Genomic DNA, 24,285 nt, shown 5'->3' on the forward strand with positions numbered 1-24,285 from the left:
GTTGTATCTCAAAAGGCACCATCAAGAAAGTGAAAAACAGGTACAGAATGGGAGAAAATATTTGCAAATCATATATCTGATATGGGTCTTGTATCTAGGATGTATAAAGAACACCTATAAACTCAACAATAAAAAGACAACTAACCCAATTTAAAACTGGGCAAAGGATGTCAACAAACAAATATTTTTCTAAAGATGAATGGACACAAATGGCCAATAAGCATATGGAAAGATGCTCAACATCACTAGCCATCAGGGAAATGGAAAATGAAGCCACAACAAGATCCCACCTCCAAGGATGACTAGAATCAATAAGACAGATAATAACAAGAGCTACCAAAGTGTGGAGAAACGGGAACCCCCATACATTGCTGGTGGGGATGTAAAATGGTGATTTAGAAAACAGTCTGACAGTTTCTCAAAATCTTGAACACAAAGCTAACATACCCAGTAACTCTACTAGTAGGCACATACCTAAGAGAAATAGAATCATATATCTGTGATTCTATTTATTTACACAAAAATCTATTTATTTGCACAAATAAATCTATAAATCTATTTATTTTCACAAAAACTGTAAATGACTATGAAAATAGCCAAAAAATGGAAACAATTCAAACGTCCGACAATGTAAGAGTACGTGACATGATACGCCCATATAACGGACTATTAGTTGGCCGTAAAACGGAAAGAAGTACTGATGTGTGCAACAACGTGGGTGAACTGGGAAAACACTGATCAAAGTGAAAGAGGCCACAAGAGACCGCATAGCATAGGATTCCATGTATAGGAAGTGTCCGGAACAGGCAAAGCCACATTAGTGGTTGCCTGGGGCATGGCGTGGAGGGTAATGAGTGGAAGGTGTTTGGAAGAAATGAGGAATGACTACTAATGAGTACAGGGGGGTTCTTTTTATGATAATAAAAATGTTCTAAAATTGATTGTGGTGACAGTCACACAATGCTGAATATACCAAGAAATCACTGTATTTTACCTTTGAATGGAGGAACTACATGATATGTGAATTATTTATCATCTCAGTGAAACTATTAACTATTAAAGGACTGTAAACTAAAAGAACTTTCTAATAATGCAATGAACATAGGCAGCACATGTTACTGAATGATAGAATAGATGCGACATTTTGCTATATACTTAAGTATAATTTTAACTAAAAAACTGTTGTATCAAACTTATTTTCCATGAATAAGTTAGTTATTATAAGAAAAAACTTATTTCTAGATTTATAAATAATTTACCTTAATGTGTGACTTTCTGTCAAAGGTATATTTTCTTCCAATTGGTTTTCTTTTTATTTTAACATAAAATAATAGAAAATTTGAATTTTTTTCCATCTTTTATCTTTTTTTTTTTTATTGTGATAAGAACCCTTAATATGAGATCTACCCTCTCTCCAAAATTGTAAGTACACAACACAGTACGGTTAACCACAGGCACAATGTTGAACAGCAGATCTCTAGAATCTATTCATTCTGTATAACTGAAACTGTGTACCCACAGGAATTACTGAACTACAGTACAATTCAAGTAACTCAGAGAATATCCCAGAGCTGTGAGAAGAGGAGGAGACCCAACAAACTCACATCGGGTTCTAGAGTCACACAGCGCTGAAATGCCTTCGCCGAACCTGCATAGTCTTCCAAGGCCAAACAGGCACAGCCAAGAGAAAACCACACCCCGAGCTGCAAAGACAAAAAAGCCAAAGTCATGCAAGCACATACAGACATCTATAGGATATTTACCTTACATTTTACATTAGTTTCAATGTATGAAATTTAGTAACAGAGGTGAATTTCTTCATAGAGTTTTCAAAGCTAACACAACACCAAAAGCATGTGCAATATCACTGCATGTCTTTTGCTGAGAAACACCATTCTTTGTGTTAACCAAACGCCATAAATGCAATCAAGAGCTCTGTCTATAAACCCTGATAGTACCAATTTGGGATTAATCTAACATTTTTAGTGAGTATCAACTATGTCAAAAGTTTACAAAGTATTGGGGCCCCTGGGTGGTTCGGTTGGTTAAGCGTCCGACTTTGGCTCAGGTCATAAGTTGGGGCTCATAGCCCGTTGAGTTAGAGCCCTGCGTCAGGCTCTGTGCTGACAGCTCAGAGCCTGGAGCCTGCTTCAGATTCTGTGTCTCCTTCTCTCTCTGCTCCTCCTCCGCTAGCATTCTCTCTCTCAAAAATAAAATAGAAAGATAAAAAAAATTTTTAAGTATACAAAATATCAGAAAATTCACAACTGATAAATGTATAACAAACTTGAGAGGGGAAAAAAAAAAAACCCAAAAAACTCTTGCTTTCATCTTCAAGTTAGACCACAAACAATTCTGCAGTTTAAACAAAAGTAACTGCTCTACCATGTATCTGCTTGGGCATGCCTGAAAATAATGTAGAAAAAGCGGGCTGAGAATCTGGATTGCCAAATAGTCATTCAAAATGGAAATCCTGACTTAGGTCAGTAAGATGTATGAGCACAGAGATTTCGAAAGAAAAAAATAAATAAAATTAAAAAAAAAAACAGGTGAATTAGGAAGTAGCTATTGAAATTACAAAAGAATTCTTCGTATCACAGGGCTTCCTTAAAATTCAATAGCCTCTATCAAAAGGAAGATAAAACTGATAAAAATTTCAATGAAATTGGTCAGAAATGCAGCTGTTTCAAGGCAAGTTTGCTTTTCTTCTGGATACGGTCAGTAAGGGCAGCAGCAGAATGTAGCCTATTCGGTTCACGGACTCCCAGGACAAAGGCAGGGAGCAGGCAGACAGGTCTGGTGGCACCCTTCAGGGTGGGAAAGGAAATCAGGTGCTCTGTTATCTGCCCGTAGCCTTCCACAGAGACAGCGCAGGAGGCGCCCCCACATCCCTCCTCCCCCCAGCCATTTTCACAAAACTTGTTCCATATGGCTAGTTGGGGCCTGAACGGTTTTTAAGCAGATAAAGATTTTTAGCCGATAATTAGAGATAAGGCTTAAAAAGCAAACATCCTTGGGCAATTTAACACTTTGCCTTGAATTCACAAGAGGCTATAAATAACTGCTATCAGGAGCCTTTATGGAGAACAGATTTTGTTAGAGGAATAGGTAAGGACTGAAAAGAGGGTGGGTGTGTGTTTGGTGGGAGGGGGGAGAAGGTAGAGATACCAGGTTGAAGCAAAGTTAGTTCACTTTACTGAATCAAGGGGCTAACAGCACTTGAAAAGAGACCTCATTACACTTTGCTTTCATCAGTTTTTTACAGAATCTAGAGACCAAACCATACTCACTAAATATAATACATTCTGAGCTCACCTAAAGTCTGATGCTAACTTATAAACAATATATAAAACAAGCTCTCTAACTTCTAACCAATGTGTAAGTTACAAAATCTGTCTTATATTTCATCAGGTATAAGGTACACCTGTTTTTCACCATTTAACAGTTCTGAAATAGATCCAACAGCTTTGTCAGAGTTTATTGGAGGCATTTTATTTTCTATACAAGGTGGCACTTAAAATAAATGTGCCTCTTACAACTGATGGTATCTTATATCCAATGAATTATGGTTACAAGTTTACTTGGAAGAAGGGATACCTCATTCTGGGACTAAAGGAAGAACAATGAAAATTACACTCAAAGTTCTCAAAACCCATGTGCCGTGCTTGCTTTCTGCAAATAAACTTCCCACAAAATTATTTCACAAGTGTCATTATTTAAAAAAAAAAAAAAAAAAAAAGTAAGTGTAAATTCAAGATGTAAATAAAGAACTTTATTTTTCAATCCACCTGGCAAGACAAAGGTTACAAATCTAAAATTAGCAATTACTCATAGCTCTAAAACAAGCTGGTAATGAGATTATTATTTCCTTTAAGGTTTTGAAAGAAGTCAATGTTTTGTAACTAGTGTCTTAAAACCAAAATAAATTTAATGAAAATCAGGCTGATGACTTCATTTAATATATAGTATTATGGTTCTCTCTCTTTTTTTTACTCTTGGTCATTTGTGTTGTTTTAATAATTTGCATGTGAAGGAAAATTCTAGGACCATTAACTGCTAGTAGATTTCCATCTGTTGATAAGATATAATTACATGGGAGATGGTTTTTGCACACACCCTATTCTTTGAAATCATGAAATGGCTTTTTAAAAAACAAACTCAAGGATCTTCTAATTGCTTGTAGCTGACACACTAAACCATAAATAATACATTCAGATGTTTCTCCATTGAGGTCCTCAGGATTTGGAGGACGAAGGAGAATATTTGGTGCCTCTTTTACTTTTTTCGTTTTTAACGATTACTTAAACGATTAATGCCAATAGTGCATCAAGATGCCAGTCAGGCTCTTAAGAACAGAACATCATGGGACACCTAGGTTAAGCATCTGACTCTTGACTGTGGCTCAGGACATGATCTCATGGTTCATGAAATCAAGCCCCAACCATGGGCTCTGCGTTGAGCATGGAGCCTTCTTGAGATTCTCCCTCTCCTTCTCTCTCTCTGTCCCTCCCCTGCTCAGACACACACACTCTCTCTCTCTCAAAATAAATAAACATTAAAAAAAAAAAAAGAAACGTATTTAAAAGAAAAAAGCACATCGTAAGAGAAAAAAATCAAAAGCCTCCGAAAAACCTTAATAGATGATTCCCCAAATTAAAATTGTATATGCTTGAGTACGAAAGACCTCTCTACCTTTCAGTCCAGTACAATCAGGTGGGGATATGATGTTAGCCTCACCACTTTTTCTAGAAGCTACACTTAAAAAGTAAAAAGGGGGATATGTAGCTGGCTCAGTCAGTGGAGCATGCGACTCTTGATATCAGGGCTGTGAGTTCAAGCCCCACGTTGGATGTAGAGATCTTAAAAAAAAAAAATCTAGGTCCTCTGACCGAGACCCTTGCTTGGGCTCCTACCTTTCACATGCTATATATAGCCTCTCTTGTTCCTCTCTATACAATGGCAATCAGAATAATTAGCACTTAGTGAGCAGCTACTATGTGTGCCAAGCACTGACATCAGGAGCTTTCCATACATTACCTCAGTTCTTCTTCACGGGACCCTCTCCAGGTAGTAAATATTACCCTACTACTTCCTCCTCATTAGAGAGATGACGATGGGCCACAGAGTCAGTCCCTGACAGAGCAGAGATCTGACCCAGTCGGCGGGACTGCAGAGCCCACGTCTTCTCCACGTGGCCACCCTGTCTCCCACTGTACCATCTGTCCACACACAGCCATGATTGATGGCAATCCCATCCTCGTCACCAATGACGCAAGACAGGAAAAAAAGAACGGTTAACATGGGCTGGGAAAACCCAGGAGATCAAATGTTTAAGAACTGGAGCATATCCACCCCCGCAAAAGCTCTCCCAATTAGGCAAGTGGACAGAGGTGAGGCACAAGAATGGATGACCATGTTTAGTTGGAGGGGAGGGCTGAAAGGCAAACCCTTGTCAGAGGGACTGGGCAAGAATGGAGAAACAACCATCGGGTAGAGAGGCTCCGGTTGAGATTTCTGTAGTGTTTATTCCAGCACAAACTGTGAGGCCGGCTGCTCATAGGAAGGGCAAAGATCTTTAGAAGTGGACAGTCTAGCTTTTTCTCTGAGGGAGCCAATACAGAAACACTAATGCAGGCCAATTATTTATTTTGAATATGATGATATATGCACTTAAAGAATGGTTTAAAATTATTTTAAAAATAATTAAGAAAGAACAAGACTGATTGAGAACGTGGTCTCTGAGTTTCCCTCACAAAGCCCCTTAGAGAAACAGTGGAACAGAGGGGAAGACGGATGACTGAGATTCAAGAGGCTCTGAGTAACTTAACCTCTCGGTCTCCGTCACCCAAATGTTAAATGGGGATCTGAGGAAGCAAACACCCAAGATTCTGAAAACCCAGAGGTGACAGGCTTCAAAGGCACCTTAGTGCCATCTAGTGGCAAAGTAAGTACCCTGGCGACACAAACCGGAGAATCCGCAGGTTTGAAGAGTCCGGAGGGAATCAATTCATTTAGAAGCCTTAGAAATCGTTCCAATTTTAGTATATGTGCTGCCGAAGCGAGCACAGAAGCCTTAGAAATCAATTCAAAAGAGGCAGAGGGAAAAACAAGGCCTAGAGAGGAAGTAATCTGCCTAGAGCCACACAATGCACACAATGGCTCCTGGTTCCTGGTGTGCAACAGGTGTGGTGAACACAGAGACCACAATACATTAGCCTCAAAAATTAAAATAGAAATCAAAGTTAAAAAAAAAAAAAAAAAGGAATTAAACAGTTTGCTACTCCGAGGGCTAACAAAGACTAAGCACCACTAGGCAAAGGGTGTGGATTATTTTTACAATAAAAAAGTTAATTTGGGGCACCTGGGTGGCTCAGTCAGTTAAGCGTTCGACTTCAGCTCAGGGCATGATCTCACAGTTCGTGGGTTTGAGCCCCATATCAGGCTCTGTGCTGACAACTCGGAGCCTGACGCCTGCTTCAGATTCTGTCTCCTTCTCTCTCTCTGTCCCTCTCCCGCTCACATTGTCTCTCTCTGTCTTTCAAAAATGAATAGACGTTAAAAAAATTTTTTTAAGTTAATTTTTACAGGAGTCTTAAAGTACATCCATGCTAGGTACCATTTGCTTATGTATTACAATTTTCTTTCTTAAATGAAGAGTCTACTGCTCAAATCTACTTCCTCCTCAAAGCTTCTGCAGAAGAAATAATCAGCAGCTTCACATTTTTGCTAAATTTCCTTACAGGATTGACTGTTTGAATTTTTTTTTTTTATGTCATGTAAAACGTTCAACATGTTATAACGAATCCTAAAGCCAAGCCATGCTCTCTATCCCTCCTTTCCACGTCCCTGACTCATTCCCATGACCCCCAAATTCAGATAAGTTGTTGAATGTGGTTTCCTTAAACAGGAAATGACCCAAGACAAATCCAAGAGCGATACCAATGTTCTTTGGTAACAGCTTTTTTCTAAAGTAATGCTTGGTGCTCATATTCTTTAAAAATGTGCACCACCAACTCTTTCATAACCAAATTTCTCATATCCTCCCTAAGGAAACACAAGTCCCAGGCTGCCAGCTTCTCTCTCTCTCTAAAGGAAAAATTTCCTCTATTTCAGTGTCTTGCTTAAACTACAGGATCAGGGCGCCTAGGTGCTCAGTCAGATAAGCATCCAACTTTGACTCGGGTCATGATCTCAGGGTTCCTGGGATAGAGCCCCCCATTGGGCTCTGTGCTGACAGCTCAGAGCCCAGGGCCTGCTTCAGATTCCGTGTCTCCCTTTCTCTCTGCCCCTCCCCTACTCACACTCTGTCTCTCTCTCAAAACTAAACACTTAAAAAATAATTAAACTACAGGATGAACTAAACTTTATACATATTTTTTTCTTTAACTAGACAGGCTATTAATTGTTTAACGTCCCCCTTTTATTCCTTTCCCCGATTTGGTTATGACTGGCTCTTACATTTGCCCACTCTTTCCAGAGAACGTATAATGTGAGGACATACAGGTATTCAGGTATTATCTGCACGTGAGACTCCCATGTTAGATGTAGCCCCCTAATTTTAGGCTACAGATAATGGGGCAGTGATGACTTCCTTCCACCATTACTACCACACTGCAACAGGCAGGAGAGAAATGTGACATCTATGACTGAGAATGCGCTACGGGAAACATGCTAGACACTTGACATACGTTGGCTCTGATTTCCCCAGCAGCACACTGAGATGGGGATTGTATCTCCACCTCACAAATGAGGAAACAGAGGCTCAGAAAGATGAGGGGATTTACCTTCCTTGTGTTCCTGGGGTCGCCAGGGTTTGGAGCCGGGTTTACAGCAGCAAAGCTTCCGCCCTCCCCGCTGCCCTTCAGCCACAGCTATGGCCCAGATGTTACTAAGGGGCTCGTGTTTCTTGGCAGTTATGCAAGTTAGACTTTAAGAGTTTCATTTTTCATTGGTTACCAATATGAGAAAGGAAGAACAAAAAGGAAAGAATCTCTTTTTTCTCTCCATATTATTCACATATGTTCATTCTGTCTTCTCCATCGGAATGTAAGCTCCAATTCCTCGCGTCTTTCCACCACGGTGAATACCAGTTCACAACAGAAACTCGAGAACTCCGTTTCAAATAAAAACGCTTTCTTCTTTCAAAAACCACAATGAAATAGAAAATTAACCGCTACACATCAAGGGAGAGCACAAGCTCCCGAGATAACTCTCAATTCTATCAGAGTCTTGTGCCCTGGAAGTGTGGTCTTACGTACAGAATGGGCTGGGAAGGGCCTCCCTGGTTCCTCTCAAACTCCCTGGTCTTCGCAGACACACGCGCTGTCACCTGCTGGATCGTTACGGAATGTGCAACTTACAACTTCTCTTCGTTCCTGATGAAAACCCCAGCGGGTCTTCGTTAAAGGAAGAATGAAATTCAAACTTGACAGTTCTGCATTCAAAGCTTTCCCACAGCTTCTAACTCGACCTCAACCAAATCCACCATTACTTCCTAACCTTAAGACGACATCCTCTAGAGGCAAGAGGGAAGAGGTTGAGAGTAAGCGCTCTGGAACCAGAAAGCCCAGGTTCAAATCCCCACTCCACCCATTACAGGCTGTGGGAACTGGTGCAAATCGCTTAACCCTGTGTTTCCTTATCTGTGAAATGAGGGTAAAAGCAGTAAGTACCTCAAGGATTAAAGGCTGTGGTGGGGATTAAAAGTACACGTAAAATGTTGACACTAGAACCTGGCACCTAGTAAATACTTGATGTTAGCTGCTGCTATTATTATTATTAAATAAAAAAATAAACAGTGCAAACCAAGAGGTCCCGAGAAACCCTTCCTGGCTACATGGTTGGTTTTTGCATCTGCTAGTCTCTCTACTGAAACCCGTTTTCTCAACATCTGCCTCCCGTCCAAACCCCAACCATTTCTCCTAGTTCAGAGCATCTGCACCAGGCCTCTTCTGACCATTCACATCCTCATTCATAATGCCACCCCTAGGCATCCGAAGCATGCTGTCTATTTACTCTACCCCTTGGTCACAGAGTTATTTCTGCCTCCTCTCCTCATTTAGCCCATATAAACCACAGGAGGGTGAGAGGCCATGTCTTAACACAATTCTTTCATATCCCCCTCAGTACCTCAAAATGGTTTACGCTTACATTCTAGTTCAGACTATAGAAGATGCGTAAGAAAACAGAAAATGCTATTATAATAGTGATGCTCTCATCTTCTTTCCAGTCTCATTAGAAATATTATGCCTTTTCCAGAGCTAATACCTTCATCTCTTCCCCTCAGTTCACTCTTCCCTAGAGTGATCTTCTCTAGTTATCTTCCCCTCTCTCTGTAACATTCAATCTTTCCTCCCTCTGCTGTATTCACCCTCTCCTCTATCCAATGCCCTCAACCATGTAAAGGTCTCCGTATCTTGAAACATTTTACTTGCCTCTTCTGCCCCTTGTACAATACTCTACATTCTGGCTCTCATCTCTTTGACACGCTCCTAATATGAACAGTCGACTGATGCTACATCCATTTCCTCATGCGCTGCCCAGTCTAAACCTCCCGAAGCTGGTTCTGAAGGTCGTCAGTGACCTCCAAATCCAGTGGCCTCTTCTTGGCCTTCTCTGGACCTCATCACTACACATCACATCACTCACTGACACTTGTTCCTTTAGTTTCCAAAAATCCTTTCCATGAATCCCTACTCCTCTGACCAATACTCTGGTTTCTTTTGTTTGAATCTTTTTTCACTGGTGCTACTTCTACTTTCCTCCAACTGTTGCTCAAAGGTTAGGATTTTGCTCAGCATTCTCTTCCAAAATTTTCTGTCAAGAACTCATTCACTCACATGGCTTTACTTACTTCCACAAAAAAGCCCCAACCTGAAAGTTCAACTGTGGTCTTACTACCGGGCTTCGGACTCTAGGTCCAATGGACGATCGGCCACCTCTGCTTGGATACAGCAACATGTCCTCGTGTTCAGTATCCAAAATCACATTATCTTCTCCCGTAAAAGATCTTTTCCCTTCCTCCCGAATTCTCTACATTCTATCAATGGGGACATTTTCCTTTTTAATCAGACAATTGAGGAAACTGGCATCCTCTCGGATTCTAAGCTCTCCCTCCATCCTGCCAGTCCAAATGACAAGGTCTCAGAAGATTTTCCTTTGTAATGAGGCTTCACCCCGTTCTATCTTTCCTCTTGCTGCCCATTCATCCATGACATTCATTCCTTATTTAAACCTCCTACAATACTACTTTTGTCATATCACTCTTTTGTTCAAAACCACATCAGACTTCCACATCCACGGGGTTGGAAGATCCTGAAGGAGGGCATTTAAGGCCCTTCAAAAACTAGTTCTATCCGTATCATTCCCCACCGGAAACTCTCCGCTCTTTGCTGATAGGCTGACACAGCCTAATTCATTCCCACATCCGTGTGTGTACGTGGTAGGCTCTCGATAATGCTTAGTTAGGCAACCATGTAACATACTTGATCAAAATGCAACATTTTTGAAAGGGAAATGGAGCATTAAAAAATAATTAAAGTTACATACATTAAAAAAGACCTTATTTATTGGCCAACAAATTGTTGAACAACAAATTGGTTTTACTGTATCAGGGAACCTATAAGATTGTTCTGTTCAAAACTGAAAAATAAAAATATATTAAAGTAAAAATGTTTAAATGCTAAACATTTAAAATAACAAAAGGAACATAATCAAGCTGTACATTTATGACATCTGAACATTTCTGTAATATACTATAGATTTAAAATTACTTAAATTTTATCAGCATTTATAAACTTTAATCATTTCCTTAATCATATCTAATACCGTATTGCTGTTTTACTGATTAATTTCTTTTTTCATTATGATCTTAGTACTTACAATTTTTTCATAAAATTACCTGTCTACTCCAGTGTTGTTCTTTATGGTTAATTGTCAAATTTATTGCTAATACATTTAAAACGGTTAAAACTTCTGATGGACTCTTGTCAGTAGGCCATAATGATTTTAGTTGAGAAAATATTCTTTCTAAATGTAGTGAGGAAAAATTAAAAATAGAACTCCCATATGACCCAGCAAATTCCACTCTGGAGTATATATTTGAAGGAAATGAAATCACTGTCTTGAAGAGGTATCTGCACCCTCATATTCACTGCAGCATTATTCACAAAGGCCAAAACATGTGAACAATCTAATTGTCTGTGGATAGAGGAATGGGTAAGAAAATGTGTACACACACACACAAAAAGAGAAATATTATTCAGCCATAAAAAAAAGAAGGAAATCCTGCCTTTTGTGACAACATGGATGGACCTGAGGACATTATGCTGAGTGAAGTAAGTCAGACAGAGAGAGACAAATACAAATACTGCATGTTCCTGCTTCTACGTGGACTCTAAAAACGATGAACTCTAGAAACAGAATGGTGGTTGCCAGGGGCCGAGAAGGTAAGAGAAATGGGACGATTTTGGTCAAAGGGCTCAAACTTCCAGTTGTAAAGATGAATAAGTTCTGGGGTTCTAACATACAGCATGGGGATTATAGTTAACAAGACTGTATCATATACTTGAAAGTTGCCAAGAGAGTAGATTTTAAATGTTATCAACACACACACACACACACACACACACACACACACACACACACGTAATTATGTAAGGTGACCGAGATGTTAATACAATGCTACCATGGTAATCATTTTGCAATACAAGTATCAATCACAATGTATACCTCCAACTTACACCATGTAATATATCAATTATACCTCAATAAAGCTGGGAAAAAAATTTAATATTTATTTTGAGAGAGAGAATGCACACGTACAAGTTGGGGAAGGGCAGAGAAAGAGGTAAAGAGAGAATCCCAAGCAGGCTCCATGCTCAGCATCGAGTCCGACCCGAGACTTGATTTCAGACAGCAAAATTATGACCTGAGCTGATACCAAGTGTTGGATGCTTAACCAACTGAGCCACCTAGGCACCTTAACCTGAAAAAAATTCTAATGCGCTGAGATAACTGGTAAACTCAGAGCAACTGCTATTAAACAGAGGATATTCTGAATATTAGTCTTATTAATATTGAAACTTATAAATATTTTTCTTAAGTATTGTCTTTTTGCCTCCATTTAGAGTGCCTTTCTTCAACAAATATATATACTGTATGTATAATTTATTTTTAAGTAGGCTTCATGCTCAGCGCAGAGTCAAACATGGGCTTGAACTCAAGACCCTGAGATCAAGACCTGAGCTGAGATCAAGAGTTGGATGCTTAACTGACTGAGACACCCAAGCACCTTCAACAAATATTTTTAATAAGACAAAATTCATAAAATAAATTGTTTCTATTTATTATTCTTCATAAGTTTCACCAAATTTAGACACTGATAAATTATAGGCTTCAATTCTAGTATAGAATATAAATTAATTCATTTAAAATCAGAAGATCAATAAAAGTTTCCTACAAATTATTATTGTGGTTTTAAGTACAATGGTATTATGGTTATTTTTTAAAGTCATTTCTTCAGAGATATATACTCAAATATTTTTAACAGAGGGGTGTCTGGGTGGCTCAGTCAGTTAAGTGGCCAACTTCAGCTCAGGTCATGATTTCACAGTTCATGAGTTCAAGCCCTACACTGGGCTCTGTGCTGACAGCTCAGAGCCTGGAGCCTGCTTCAGATTCTGTCTCCCTTTCTCTCTGCCCCTCTTCTGCTTAACACTCTTTCTGTCTCTCAAAAAGTGAATAAACCTTAAAAAAAATTTTTTTGAATAAAAATAAAAGTGAAATGATTTGGGGGCACCTGGGTGGCTCAGTAGGTTAAGTGTCTGACTCTTGGTTTTGGTTAGAGTCATGATCTCATGGTTCATGGGATAGAGCTCCGTATTGGGCTCTACAATAACAGTGGAGCATGCCTGGGATTCTCTCTCTCCCCTCTCTCTGCCCCTCCTCAACTTGCAGTCTTTCTCTCTCAAAATAAATAAACAAACATTTTTTAAAAATAAAAAATGAAATGACTTGATACATTAGTTTTTTAAATTTATTTCTAAAGTTTGAGAGACAGAGAGCATGCACATGTGCTCACATGCCCATGAGCAGGAAAGGGGCAGAGAGAGGGAGTGAGAGAATTCCAAGCAGGCTCTGTGTTACCTGCATGGAGCCCGATGTGGGGCTCGATCCCACAAACCGTGAGATCTTGACCTGAGCCAAAACCAAGAGCCCAGCACTTAGCCAACTCAGCCACACAGGTGCCTGTGGATTTGTTTTACAATAATATGGGGTTGAGTTAAGGAAATACTGATGAAATAAGATCAGCCATAAGTTAGTAATTGTTGAAGCTGATTGACAGGCATATGGGAAAGGGCTCATTATAGTGGTCTCTCTGCTATTATATATTTTATATAATTGAAATTTGCATAATAAAATGTTACAAACAAACAACTCCTCCTAGGTGGATGTTATAGATTGAATTATACCTCCCCAAAATTTATATGTTAAAATCCAACCCCCCAAGCGTGACTATATTTGGAGAGGGGGCTTTTAAGGAGATAATTAAGATTAGGGGGTGCCTGGATGGCTCAGTCCATTAAGCATCCAAATCTTGATTTTGGCATGATCTCAAGGTCATGAGATCAAGCCCTGCATTGGAAGATTCTCTCTCTCACCCACCATGCTCCACCCTTCCCACATCCCTTGAGCTCTCCCACGCCAAAAAAAAGGGAGATAATTAATATTAAATGACGTCATAAGGTTGGGGCCCTAATATGACAGGACTGGTATCCTTATAAGAAGAGAACTACAGGCACACAGAGGAAGAGCCTTGCCATCTAAAAGCCGGGAAGAGAGACCTCAAATATGAATTTGAGAAACCAGCCCTGAAGGTGCCCTGATCTCGGTCTGTTAGCTTCCAGGACTGTGAGAAAATAAACTTTGCTACTTAAACACTCAGTCTGTCATATTTTGTTATGGCAGCCCTAGCAGACAGTGAAGATATTCAAAAGTGTGATTTTACATTTCAAAATTAAATCCTGTGTATCATTTGAACACTCAGTATTCCCTTTGTGGAAAATTTCAATGTCTCCCTGTTTGAAAGTATTGCCTACAATAATTACAATTTGCTAAAAAACTTTCAAAAGCTGGATTTTTTTTGGAACTCCATTAATTGAAGACATAAAAGATTTCCAATTGATTTTTAACAGAATGCAGCCAAAATGCAAAAGACTCTCTTCTTAAACAGTCCATGTGACTGTAGGACACTTAAATTGACTTATAAAATAATTCTTAAAAAATTCAAACATTTTTAAAATCCACCTGACGATGGGCAGAAAAAGAAAAGTAAATACTGCCACACGATACAAAATTTAATTCAACATCAGAAAAGTCACAAGAATCTTATAATTCAATTACCCAATGGTGTATATAAAAATAGTTGTAGGGGTGCCCAGATGGCTTAGTTGGTTGAGCACCCAACTCTTGATTTTAGCTCAGGTCATGACCCCAGGGTCATGGGATCAAGCCCCACATTGGGCTCTGTGCTGAGCATGGAGCTTGCTTGGGATTCTCTCTCTCTCTCCCCTGCTCCTCTCCCAGCTCGCACCTGCTCGTTCTCGCTCACTCTCTCTCTCAAAAAAAAAAAAAAAAAATTATAAATGACAACAGCCAGTTTTTATTTCCATTAGTAGAAGCCTCTTTGGACCACATATGTCTACCATCACAATCACATCCAAGTACGTTTACACTTCACAGGGTCCACCAAAATTGATATCCGTATTACCACCACTACAAGTAAGACTTTTATCTGTTATGTTTACCTTTTTAACTGAATGTACAAGAGCATTCAGAATAATGTGAGATGTTTCACCTCTGAGAGAATGAATTTCCAAGAATTTTATTCTGAATCCACTAACTAGGTGAAAAAAATTAAACCATTATGAGAACAGAATTAATGACTTTTCTATTTGAAGCATCTGATGTCACTGATACCAAACTGGTGAATTCAATTGGTAATGAGCTATTTCACCTAAGAGAGCAAGCACATTAGCACCTGTGATCTCACTTTTCGTACACATACAAGAAAATGTGGGATGGACCAATCTTATAAACCATTTCTGCTCATTTTCATTTGCTCCAAATAAAAAGTCAAGCCTCACAAAATGCCATGAAAATGCACCTTCTATAGCTTCATATTAAATCATCATCTTTGGACGTGACTTTAAAAAAAAAAAGAAAAGAAAACCAACTACTACTAACTTTTGATGTAAATGCTAATGTTTCTTCAACAAATTTAGGTCTTCCCGTTAGTGATATCACCACAGCCCCTGAAGTGGAGAGTAAATGTTGTACAACCTATACATTCATTAGCTCTCTTGACAAACGAGAATTGAGTTCCTTATGGTCCTCTAACACACTTTTTTGATTTGTTTGCTTTTTGGAAATGAATGCTGCCAAAGGGTTTACTATAAACTATATACAAGTTACCAAGCAATGTAATATAAAAATAGTGGTACATTTAGGCCATACAATAAGTGATCAAACCACTGTAGCAAGAGAATTCAGACTATTCCCCATGTGCTTTATTTATGGCAGGCCTGCTCGGCTCTGCTCCCCATACATCTAGTCTATGATTCCCCACATTTCCCATTAATCCTGCCAACTGGTAGCCAGGCAACGTCATGCATCGCACAGGCCGCAGTTTGGCACAAATGTCTGATACATACAAGGGGGCTTACAAAGACACTGGTGCGAGTATTTCTCCTACCAGCACCCCGGACCTGAAGGAGGTGGCTGTTCCCAGACTCTGTGAGCAAGCACAGGAGGCTTTATCAGCGAGCATCCTGTGTACTGTCCTTGAAAGGGTCAGGTTAGTAAGTTGTGTGGAAAGGGTTGGAAAAAAAAGAGACAGGCTGTTACTTGTCATTGTTCAAATTTTAGCACTGGAAAGTGGGAGCTCTGTCCTCTGCACATGCATTGAGTACGATACTAGATGAGACTGCGGCAGAAGAGGGAAGAACAAAGAGGATGTCTATGAAAACCCACTCTGCTTTTTATGCAACAATTAATAACACCTCATTTAAAAATGAAAAACCTTGAGACAAACACTAAACACGATGGGTTACCAGGATAACAGGCATAACCTGGCCACTTATGTTTAGTGAACACTCAAATCCATGGCTTTCCTCGTGCTCTTCTAACCTGGGACGCCAGTTCCCTTCTGAACACTTACTCACCTTCCAGCCCTCGGTGCACACCTGCGTTCACTCCTGCACCATGTCCAGCATAGCCTTTCCTGATGTGGTCAGTCCACAGTGTCTGCCCACCTCCTCCCAACATGGCCCTTCTGGCCATACATGTCTTCGGGTATTTATCCTGCAGTTATATCACGTAACCTTACAAAGGTGGGTGACCAGTTCAATGAAGAGGAGAGTTCGGGGAAAATAAATGGGGGGCGGCGGGGGGGGGGGCGTGCCCTGGGAAGGGACTGACAAAAGAAAAGGAATCTAGTATGTGTGCTGAGAGACAGCAGAAAAAATAATAGGAAGTGACATTTTCCTTTTTCAATGCTACACATACTGGTTTGATATCTGAGCAATTTCCTTGTTTTTACTTTTTACATAAGAGTAGGGGACAATGGGAATAACAAGTAGACATAAGGATTTCTATTTTAATTCGGGTCCTGAGACTGTGAGATCCTGTTTGGGAGGTTTGGTTACTATTCTCTCCCACCTTCTTCACCTTCCGACAGCCCACAAAGTCAAGTCTAAGGTTGAATTTTAGTGTCAGAAGTTGCGTGGGGAAATGAAACGGGTAGGTCGAAGGGAACAATAGCTGGCAATCTCAGTAGCACAAATGTAAACAGTGCACATGTCTTCTGATTCTCTAACAAATATTCCGTAGACAGTGCATTTGGTTTTGCAGACACTCCCTGATATAAAACAAACACTTCTATTTTTATACCAATTTGGTTTCAGAAAGTCATTACAGTGCACAAAAGCCATCCAAATATCACTCTCATTCTGCTTAAATTTTGTTATTAAACCTGTTTGGAAATGTCTGAAAGAAGAGAATACATTTTTTGAAATCCCTATTTTTTAAATTAAATTCCGTTCTATTTTCCTTCTATTCCAAGACTTAAAGGAGACGACAGCATGTAGGAGCTCTCCCTTCTTAGACACGGTTCAAACTTGGATCCCAAGTTCCAGTGTCTATGGAGTCCAAGTTTGTATCTTGTAGTAGTTCTGTACAACTTAGCATCAAATGCCTGCATATTTTGGCATGGCTCACAGCCTGCCTGAATTGGATCCATATGACAAACTGCAAAATATCCTCACATAACATCTGTTTGTATCGTGATGCTGCTTTGAGCAATTGTCATTTCTTTGTCTTGCTAAGTAATTAATTCAAAATTATATAATGAGACCATCAAGTCCTGTCAAGTCCTCCCTTGCAAATTCCCTCACATCCATCCCCTTTCCTATCGCCCGGGCCAGACTGATAACTGTCAGGCTAGACATGTGCTGGTCTCCCAAACCTGTCTACATCTAGTATCTTCCAAGGCCACAGCGCTTCCCAAACAATAAGACTAAATTACCTCCGCGCATACCACATTCCTTCATTCAAAACAAAGCCAAACACAAACCGGTCCTTCAGCGACTCCCTATCTGCCAAATAAAAAGCCAAAGAGCTTAACCTCACATTTAAGACCTTTCATAAGCTGGCTCCGCTCCAACTTTCCCACTGGAACCGCCCTATTTCCTTTTACTCTACAAAACCAGCCTATTCACTGACTCCTCTGTTCCCCTTTTAGCCTACTCTCTAACTCCTCTGTTCCTCCAACACAAACATGTACGCACCCCTTCTCTTTCGGTTTCCAGGGCTTTGCTCATACTGTTCACCTGCCTGGAATGCCCTCTCCACCGCCCTCCTCTTGGCCTATCCAAGTACTATCTGTCCTTCAAAGCCAAATTCAACATCCTATCTTCACTATCTACCATCCTGTCTCTACTATCTCTTTGGCCTCTAGGTAACCAGTGCTTTACAAATAACTCACTTGGTATTTCTTTGATGCCTCACACTATTGGCTGGTTCTGCCTATGTTAGCTTCACTAGACTGTAGCAGGGGGTACAAACAAGCCTATCTGGCGAGCTGCTGCTACTGCTTTGTCCTCTGACTCAGTGCTATGTACACAGCAATTAGTACATAGTTTGATTGACTAATTGGTTAAAGATATTATTTATTCGCTCACTCAACAAATATTTATTGAATCCCAATATGTGCTAGGCACTGTTACAGGCACCAGGAAAATATAAACGAACCATAAAGACAAAAACTTCTGTCTTCATAGGACTTACATTCTAGGGAAGGGGACATAGCATTTTTTTTTTTTTAAAGTAAGCTGTAAAAATATTACAAGGTGCTAAATGCTCTGGAGAAAAAGCAGAGAAGAAAGTAAGGAGTATAAGGTGGGGTGGAAGGTGGGCTATGCTTTTACACAGAATGATTGTGGAAGGCTTCTCTGAACAAGTGACATTTGAGCAAAGATTTGAATGAGGTAACGGAGTGAGGTATGCAGATATCTGGAAGAACATCCAGGCAGAGGGAGATCAAAGTGCTAAAACCCTGAGGCAGGAATGTGCCTGGACTATTCAGGGAAGAAGAAAGAGGTGAGTTGAGGGGGAAGTTGAGGTGGAGTGAGTTGAGGGGGAAGAATGGGAGGCACTCTGCTGGGAGAGAGCCTCTCAGGGATTCTGCCTGCTACCTCTAGGGGAGGGTACAGAGGAATGACATATTGGACTCACATTTGAAAGGACCCATTTGGGGGTGCCTGGGTGGCTCAGTCCATTAAGCGTCTGACCTCGGCTCAGATCATGAACTCACGGTTCGTGGGTTCAAGACCCACCCTGGGCTCTGTGCTGAGAGCTACAGCCTGGAGCCTGCTTCGGATACTGTCTCCCCTTCTCTCTGTTCCTCCCCCACTCACACTCTGTCTCTCTTTCTCCCAAAAATGAAGATTTAGAAGAAAAAAAAAAAGGACCCATTTGGATGGTCTTTGAGAATAGGGATCGATAGAGGCAGGAAGACCAGTCAGAGTAATTTAGGAAGGGGATGACCTTGGGGACAAAAGTCTTCAGGAGGGGAGTATCTCAGATATTGTAAATGTTAAGCTGGAGTAATGAATGGAGAGACTGAGGAAGCAGTTAGACATAGGGGTCTAAAGTTCAGGGGAGAAACCCTGAAACCCACTTTTGGGAGTTGTCGGTGTATAGACAGTATCAAACCTATGGGAGCAGATGAAATCCAGGGAGCTGGTGTAGACAGAGATGAGGCCCAAGGACTAAGCCTAGGAAGCCGCCAAGACTGAGAAGGAGGAGCCAGTGGGGCAAGATGAAAACATGAATGCCTATCTGTTGGGAAGAGACTGTGCGCTTGAGAGAATAACCCACATCCATCAGGTGCATGCCACTCATACAACTTAGACTACGGAGGCTAGGGGAGGGAGTTTATTTTCCTCACTCCTTCCAGTGGCTGAGGTTCGGCAAATCTTAGGCAGGGGTACTAACATAAACAAGGATAAGGACACAATTTTCCATAAGAGTAAAGTAAAAATTTAACAACACAATATTGAGTTGTTTTTCTTTTTAAAGGAAAAAAAAAATCTAGTGACAATCAAGTTAGTGCAGGGTTTGTCAACCTTGGCACTACAGACATTTTGGCTGATAATTCTTTACCAACAGGGCTGTCCTGTTCATTATGGGATGTTTAGCAGCAGCCTCGGACTCTGCCCACTAGATGGCAGTAGCAGTCCCCTTCACTTCACCGAGTGCCAAAGGTCCCCTGGGGGGCAAAATCCTCCCCAGTTGACCACTCAGTTTGAGTGAGTTGTCAATAAAAACCAACTCTGACAATACTTTAAATATCCTTTCTGCCAAATGCACCTGTTAATTTCTGCTGATAATCTCTTCTCCGGATTTTCTTTACCAGTCAGCTGATTTGGAAGGTTCTCACTGTATTCATTACCCAGAGTGAAGAAAGCAAGTGATTAGCTCAAAAATGTACTTCCAATTTTTTGCATATAAGAGCTATGCCCCAAATCTACCCAGTTCAAAACATGATCATCTCTGCCCACACTCGTTCATAGCAGCCTATTCATAATAGCCTAGAGGCAGAAGCAACCCAGTGTCCAGCCGCAGACGAACAGATAAACAAAGTGTGGCATATACATACAATGGAATATCACTCAGCCTGAAAAAGGAACGGAACTCTGACACAGGCTACAACATGGACATGATGTTCGGTGAAATATGCTAGTCACAAAGGGACAAATACTGTATGACTCACTCATGTGAGGGGCCAACAATAGTCAAATTCATAGAGACAGAAAGCAGAATGGTTGCCAGGGACTAAAGAAAGGGGAGAATAGGGAGTTACTGTTTAATGGGTACAAATTTCTAGTTTTGCAGGATAAAAAAAGTTGTAGAGATGCACGGTGGTGGTGGTTACACAACAACAGGAATAAACTTCACACAACTGAACTGAACACTTAGAAATGGTTAGGGTGGTAAATTTTATGTTACGTGCTTTTTTTTTTTTACCACAATTAAAAAAAAAAAAAGAACACAGGCTCTGGGGTCAGTCTGTCTTGGGTTCAAATATTGGCAAAATGCCCAACATATCTGGCTCATAGTAAGTATTCAGTAAACATTAGCAGCTGATTACAAATTAGTGTTTTAACCAGAATGTTACCAAGTCAGCGTGCATGTCTGTCAGGACCCATGGTTGACAGTTATGTGTGCCTCTGACTGGTGAAACAGGAAAGCAGTCATAAAGAAAGTACGGTTTAAAAAAAAACCAAAGACCATTTCTGAGAATAAAATCATTTTGCCAACTGAGTGTCATTAAGTACAAAGTATGGTCAATTTCTTCCCTTCAAAATTTAGTCCTCTCCTGTGGATTTATCCTGTCACTTATTTTAAATATTTCTTTATTTTGAAAGAGACAGCATAAGCAGGGGAGGGGCAGAGAGAGAGGGGGAGAGAGAATCCCAAGCTGACTCCTCACTATCAGTGCAGAGCCCCATAAGAGGCTCGTTCTCATGAACCACGAGATCATGACCTCAGCTGAAATCAAGAGTCAGACGCTTAACCAACTGAACCACCCAGGTGCCCTGCTTGTCACCTATTTTAACGATCCAGACTTTTTGTATTACTTTTTCAAACCTTAAAAAAAGAAAAATTTATGTGTCTGTAAATATACTTTTTCTTAAATGATCAAGAATCCATTCTAGATGTTACCCTATTTAGATCAGTTTTGCTCTCATTGCTGATTCCAACAATTCTTTGCACAGTCCTACAGTGTGTGCAATTCTGACTCTCCTCTATTTCTCCCTAACATATCTGCTGAAAACAAAACCTAATTTTCCTAGCTGTATTTGGGTTAAGGACAGTTTAAAGAAAGAAATAACAAAATAAAACTGAAAAGTAAATAACAGAAACACAGCAGAAAGTAAGTAAGAGAAAAGCAGCATTTCCCATGACAAGCCAGAAGCGTGGGAGACTCAGCTCTCGGCTTGCAAACACAGCTCACCAGGCACGTGGGCAGAAGATGGGTGCTCACTCATCTTGGTAAGACACCAAACCAAAGAGAAACAGAAGCGCCCAGAGCAGGTGGGCTTTCCGAACTGTCTAACCTGCATGGGATTGATCTTCACCGAGCGCTCAAAGCACTCCACGCATTCTCTAAACTCCTTGTTCCGCAGATGAAGAAGGCCTTTGGAGCGCTGAGCCCGAGCGCTGCGGTGGCGGGACAGTTCCCAGGCCCGCTCATAGCAAGCGTGGTCTCGAAGGACATCTCCGAGCAAGCAGTACAAACTCGGCGTTTCTTTCTTCTCCAGCTCTTGCCTGAGGATTTCTTCTGCCTAGAAATGACAACAGAAGTAAGTGAATTAGCTTATAGTGACTAATGGCTTTTTCTTTTTTTAGCACATAAACATCTTTAATCCCACAGGACCCAAATTTTTATTTTCAAAGTTTGAGATGACCTGTTGATTTCATGCATCTAGGACAAAGGCTGAAAACAACAGAAAACAGATATGGTACAGGTAAAAGAGAGGAACAGGAAGTAAGAACCGAGTGCTACTTTACTGGCATCTGGAATCCTCCAGGAAAGAAAGGCACCAAGGGGAAGTTACTCCACGATACTGGGAGGACTCACTGGACTCCCCAGAAGCTCCCCACTCCAGCTGTCACCACTGTGACTGTGAGAGCAGCGTCTTTAGTTCACCTCTACTCAATGGCAATGCAAGGGTATGTTTCTTAGTTTAGTTTATTTAGTTTAGTCTGCTTTATTTTTCCTTTTTTAAAATGTCCTGCTCAGGAAGCCCAGGATCGCTGAAACATTTATAAAAGAAGGAGGGGGTACAATTTAATAGTCATTGTTTATCTCACAGATAAAACTTGCCAACAGGAGGCCTATATGCTTCCAGACAGTCCCTTCGGTTTAGCAATTAAAGACCATCCTCAGAACACGGCACAAGCTTGGGTAATACTCCCCTATGTGCACACTTCAGATTCACCTCATCGGCTAAGCTAATTCTGTACTTGTTACCACTACTCTGCTTCCCTGGCCCGTGTCCCTTACCCCTTGTTTCTGATCAGTTTCAACAGCATGGCAGCGGCTCTACTTCCACGTCCCATCCTTACATGCAAACACTTTCCTATAAATAGCAGTGGAGTCACCCAAGATGCCAAGACAGCCATGGATGGCCACAATGGATGTCGATATCTGGGAAGCCATCCTCAAGAAGCTAAATTGATTCTTTAGACTCCTTAATTGACACAGTTGGCAATCTCAAAGTGGATGTATTTGATTTGCTTTAGGTTGCATCCAGCTAGAATTCTTAACTAGTCTAATTTTGGGGAAACATTCTAAAAGACAACTGTGCTTATAAAAGTGTCTTTGGATGCTGGCTTCTCTGCATTTCTTTATTTTTTTTTTTAATTTTTAATGTTTATTTTTGAGAGAGAGAGACACACACAGAGTATGAGTGGGGAAGGGCAGAGAGAGAGGGAGACACAGAATCCGAAGCAGGCTCCAGGCTCTGTGCCGACAGCTCAGAGCCTGACATGGGGCTCAAACCCACAATCCATGGATCATGACCTGAGCCGAAGCTGGATGCTCAACTGACTGATCCACCCAGGCGCCCTATCTGCATTTCTGATACAGTATGGGCTATGCAGGCTTTTTAGGCCTGGTCTGAAAGTGGAACCAGAATTTATAAAACAGTTTCTAAGCAAAAAGAGTTATAAATCCCAAATAGCCAAAATACATATGAAATTTTAAAATATAATTCATGTGAAACCTCTACAATGATACAATAGTTATTACTGTTCTAACCATAATTTTATAAGTTGTTTATATAAGTACCCAACACAGGTATATTTACATATACACATATATGTATTCAACCGAATTACACGTAACAGACTATAGCCACAGTGGAATTTTTGCTGACATGATCTTATAGTGTAGTTGAAGGCACTTCTCCTGGCAATATGGCATTGAAACTTGAAACCCAAACCCTCCCAGAAATTCAGAAGGCTGCCCCTGCAGAAAATAAAAATTTGTGATTAGTTATCTGATGTGGTTGGATCTGAAGGCATGAGGAGGCAGTGATCATGAGAGGGTCTGGCACTGGTGCTCCATGATATCCAGTGATTAAAGAATTTCTTAAATTATCACCTGTGGGAGCTTAGAATAAAGCTCCTACCTAATGTAAGGTTTTGTGTATAGGAACTTCATCAAGATAAAAAGCTTCCGCACAGCAAAGGAAACAATTAGCAAAACTAAAAGGCAACCAACGGAATGGGAGAAGATACTTGCAAATGACATAGGGTTAGTATTCAAAATCAATAAAGAACAAACTCAACACCCAAAAAACAAATAACCCTGTGAAGAAATGGGCAGAAGACACAAATAGACACTTTTCCAAAGAAGATATCCAGATGGCTGACACATGAAAAGATGCTCAACATCACTAATCAGGAAAATACAAATCAAAACCACAATGAGATACCACCCCACACTTGTCAGAATGGCTAAAATTAACAACACAAGTAATAACAGGTGTTGGCAAGGACACAGACAAAGGGGAACCTTCTTGCACTGTGGGTGGGAATGCAAATTGGTGCAGCCACTCTGTAGAAGAGTATGGAGGTTCCTCAAAAAACTAAAAATAGAACTACCCTATGATCCAGCAATTGCACTACTAGGTATTTACCCAAAGGATACACAAA

At 40.5% G+C, this 24,285-nt stretch overlaps 1 protein-coding gene across 2 annotated transcripts in view; it reads right to left on the reverse strand.

The window, feature by feature from the left end:
• The window catches only part of TTC27 (tetratricopeptide repeat domain 27), a 186,632-nt gene that overhangs the window by 38,903 nt on the left and 123,444 nt on the right, over positions 1-24,285 (reverse strand). For both annotated transcript variants that reach the window (XM_042933281.1, XM_042933280.1), the window contains 2 exons: positions 21,681-21,908; positions 1,605-1,703 (listed from right to left, as the gene is read on the reverse strand). In XM_042933281.1, the coding sequence (XP_042789215.1) occupies positions 1,605-1,703; positions 21,681-21,908 (327 nt within the window). The remainder of the gene's footprint in view (positions 1-1,604; positions 1,704-21,680; positions 21,909-24,285) is intronic.

Source organism: Panthera leo, chromosome A3 (genome assembly GCF_018350215.1).
Source record: "Panthera leo isolate Ple1 chromosome A3, P.leo_Ple1_pat1.1, whole genome shotgun sequence".
Classification (NCBI taxonomy): Eukaryota; Metazoa; Chordata; class Mammalia; order Carnivora; family Felidae; genus Panthera; species Panthera leo.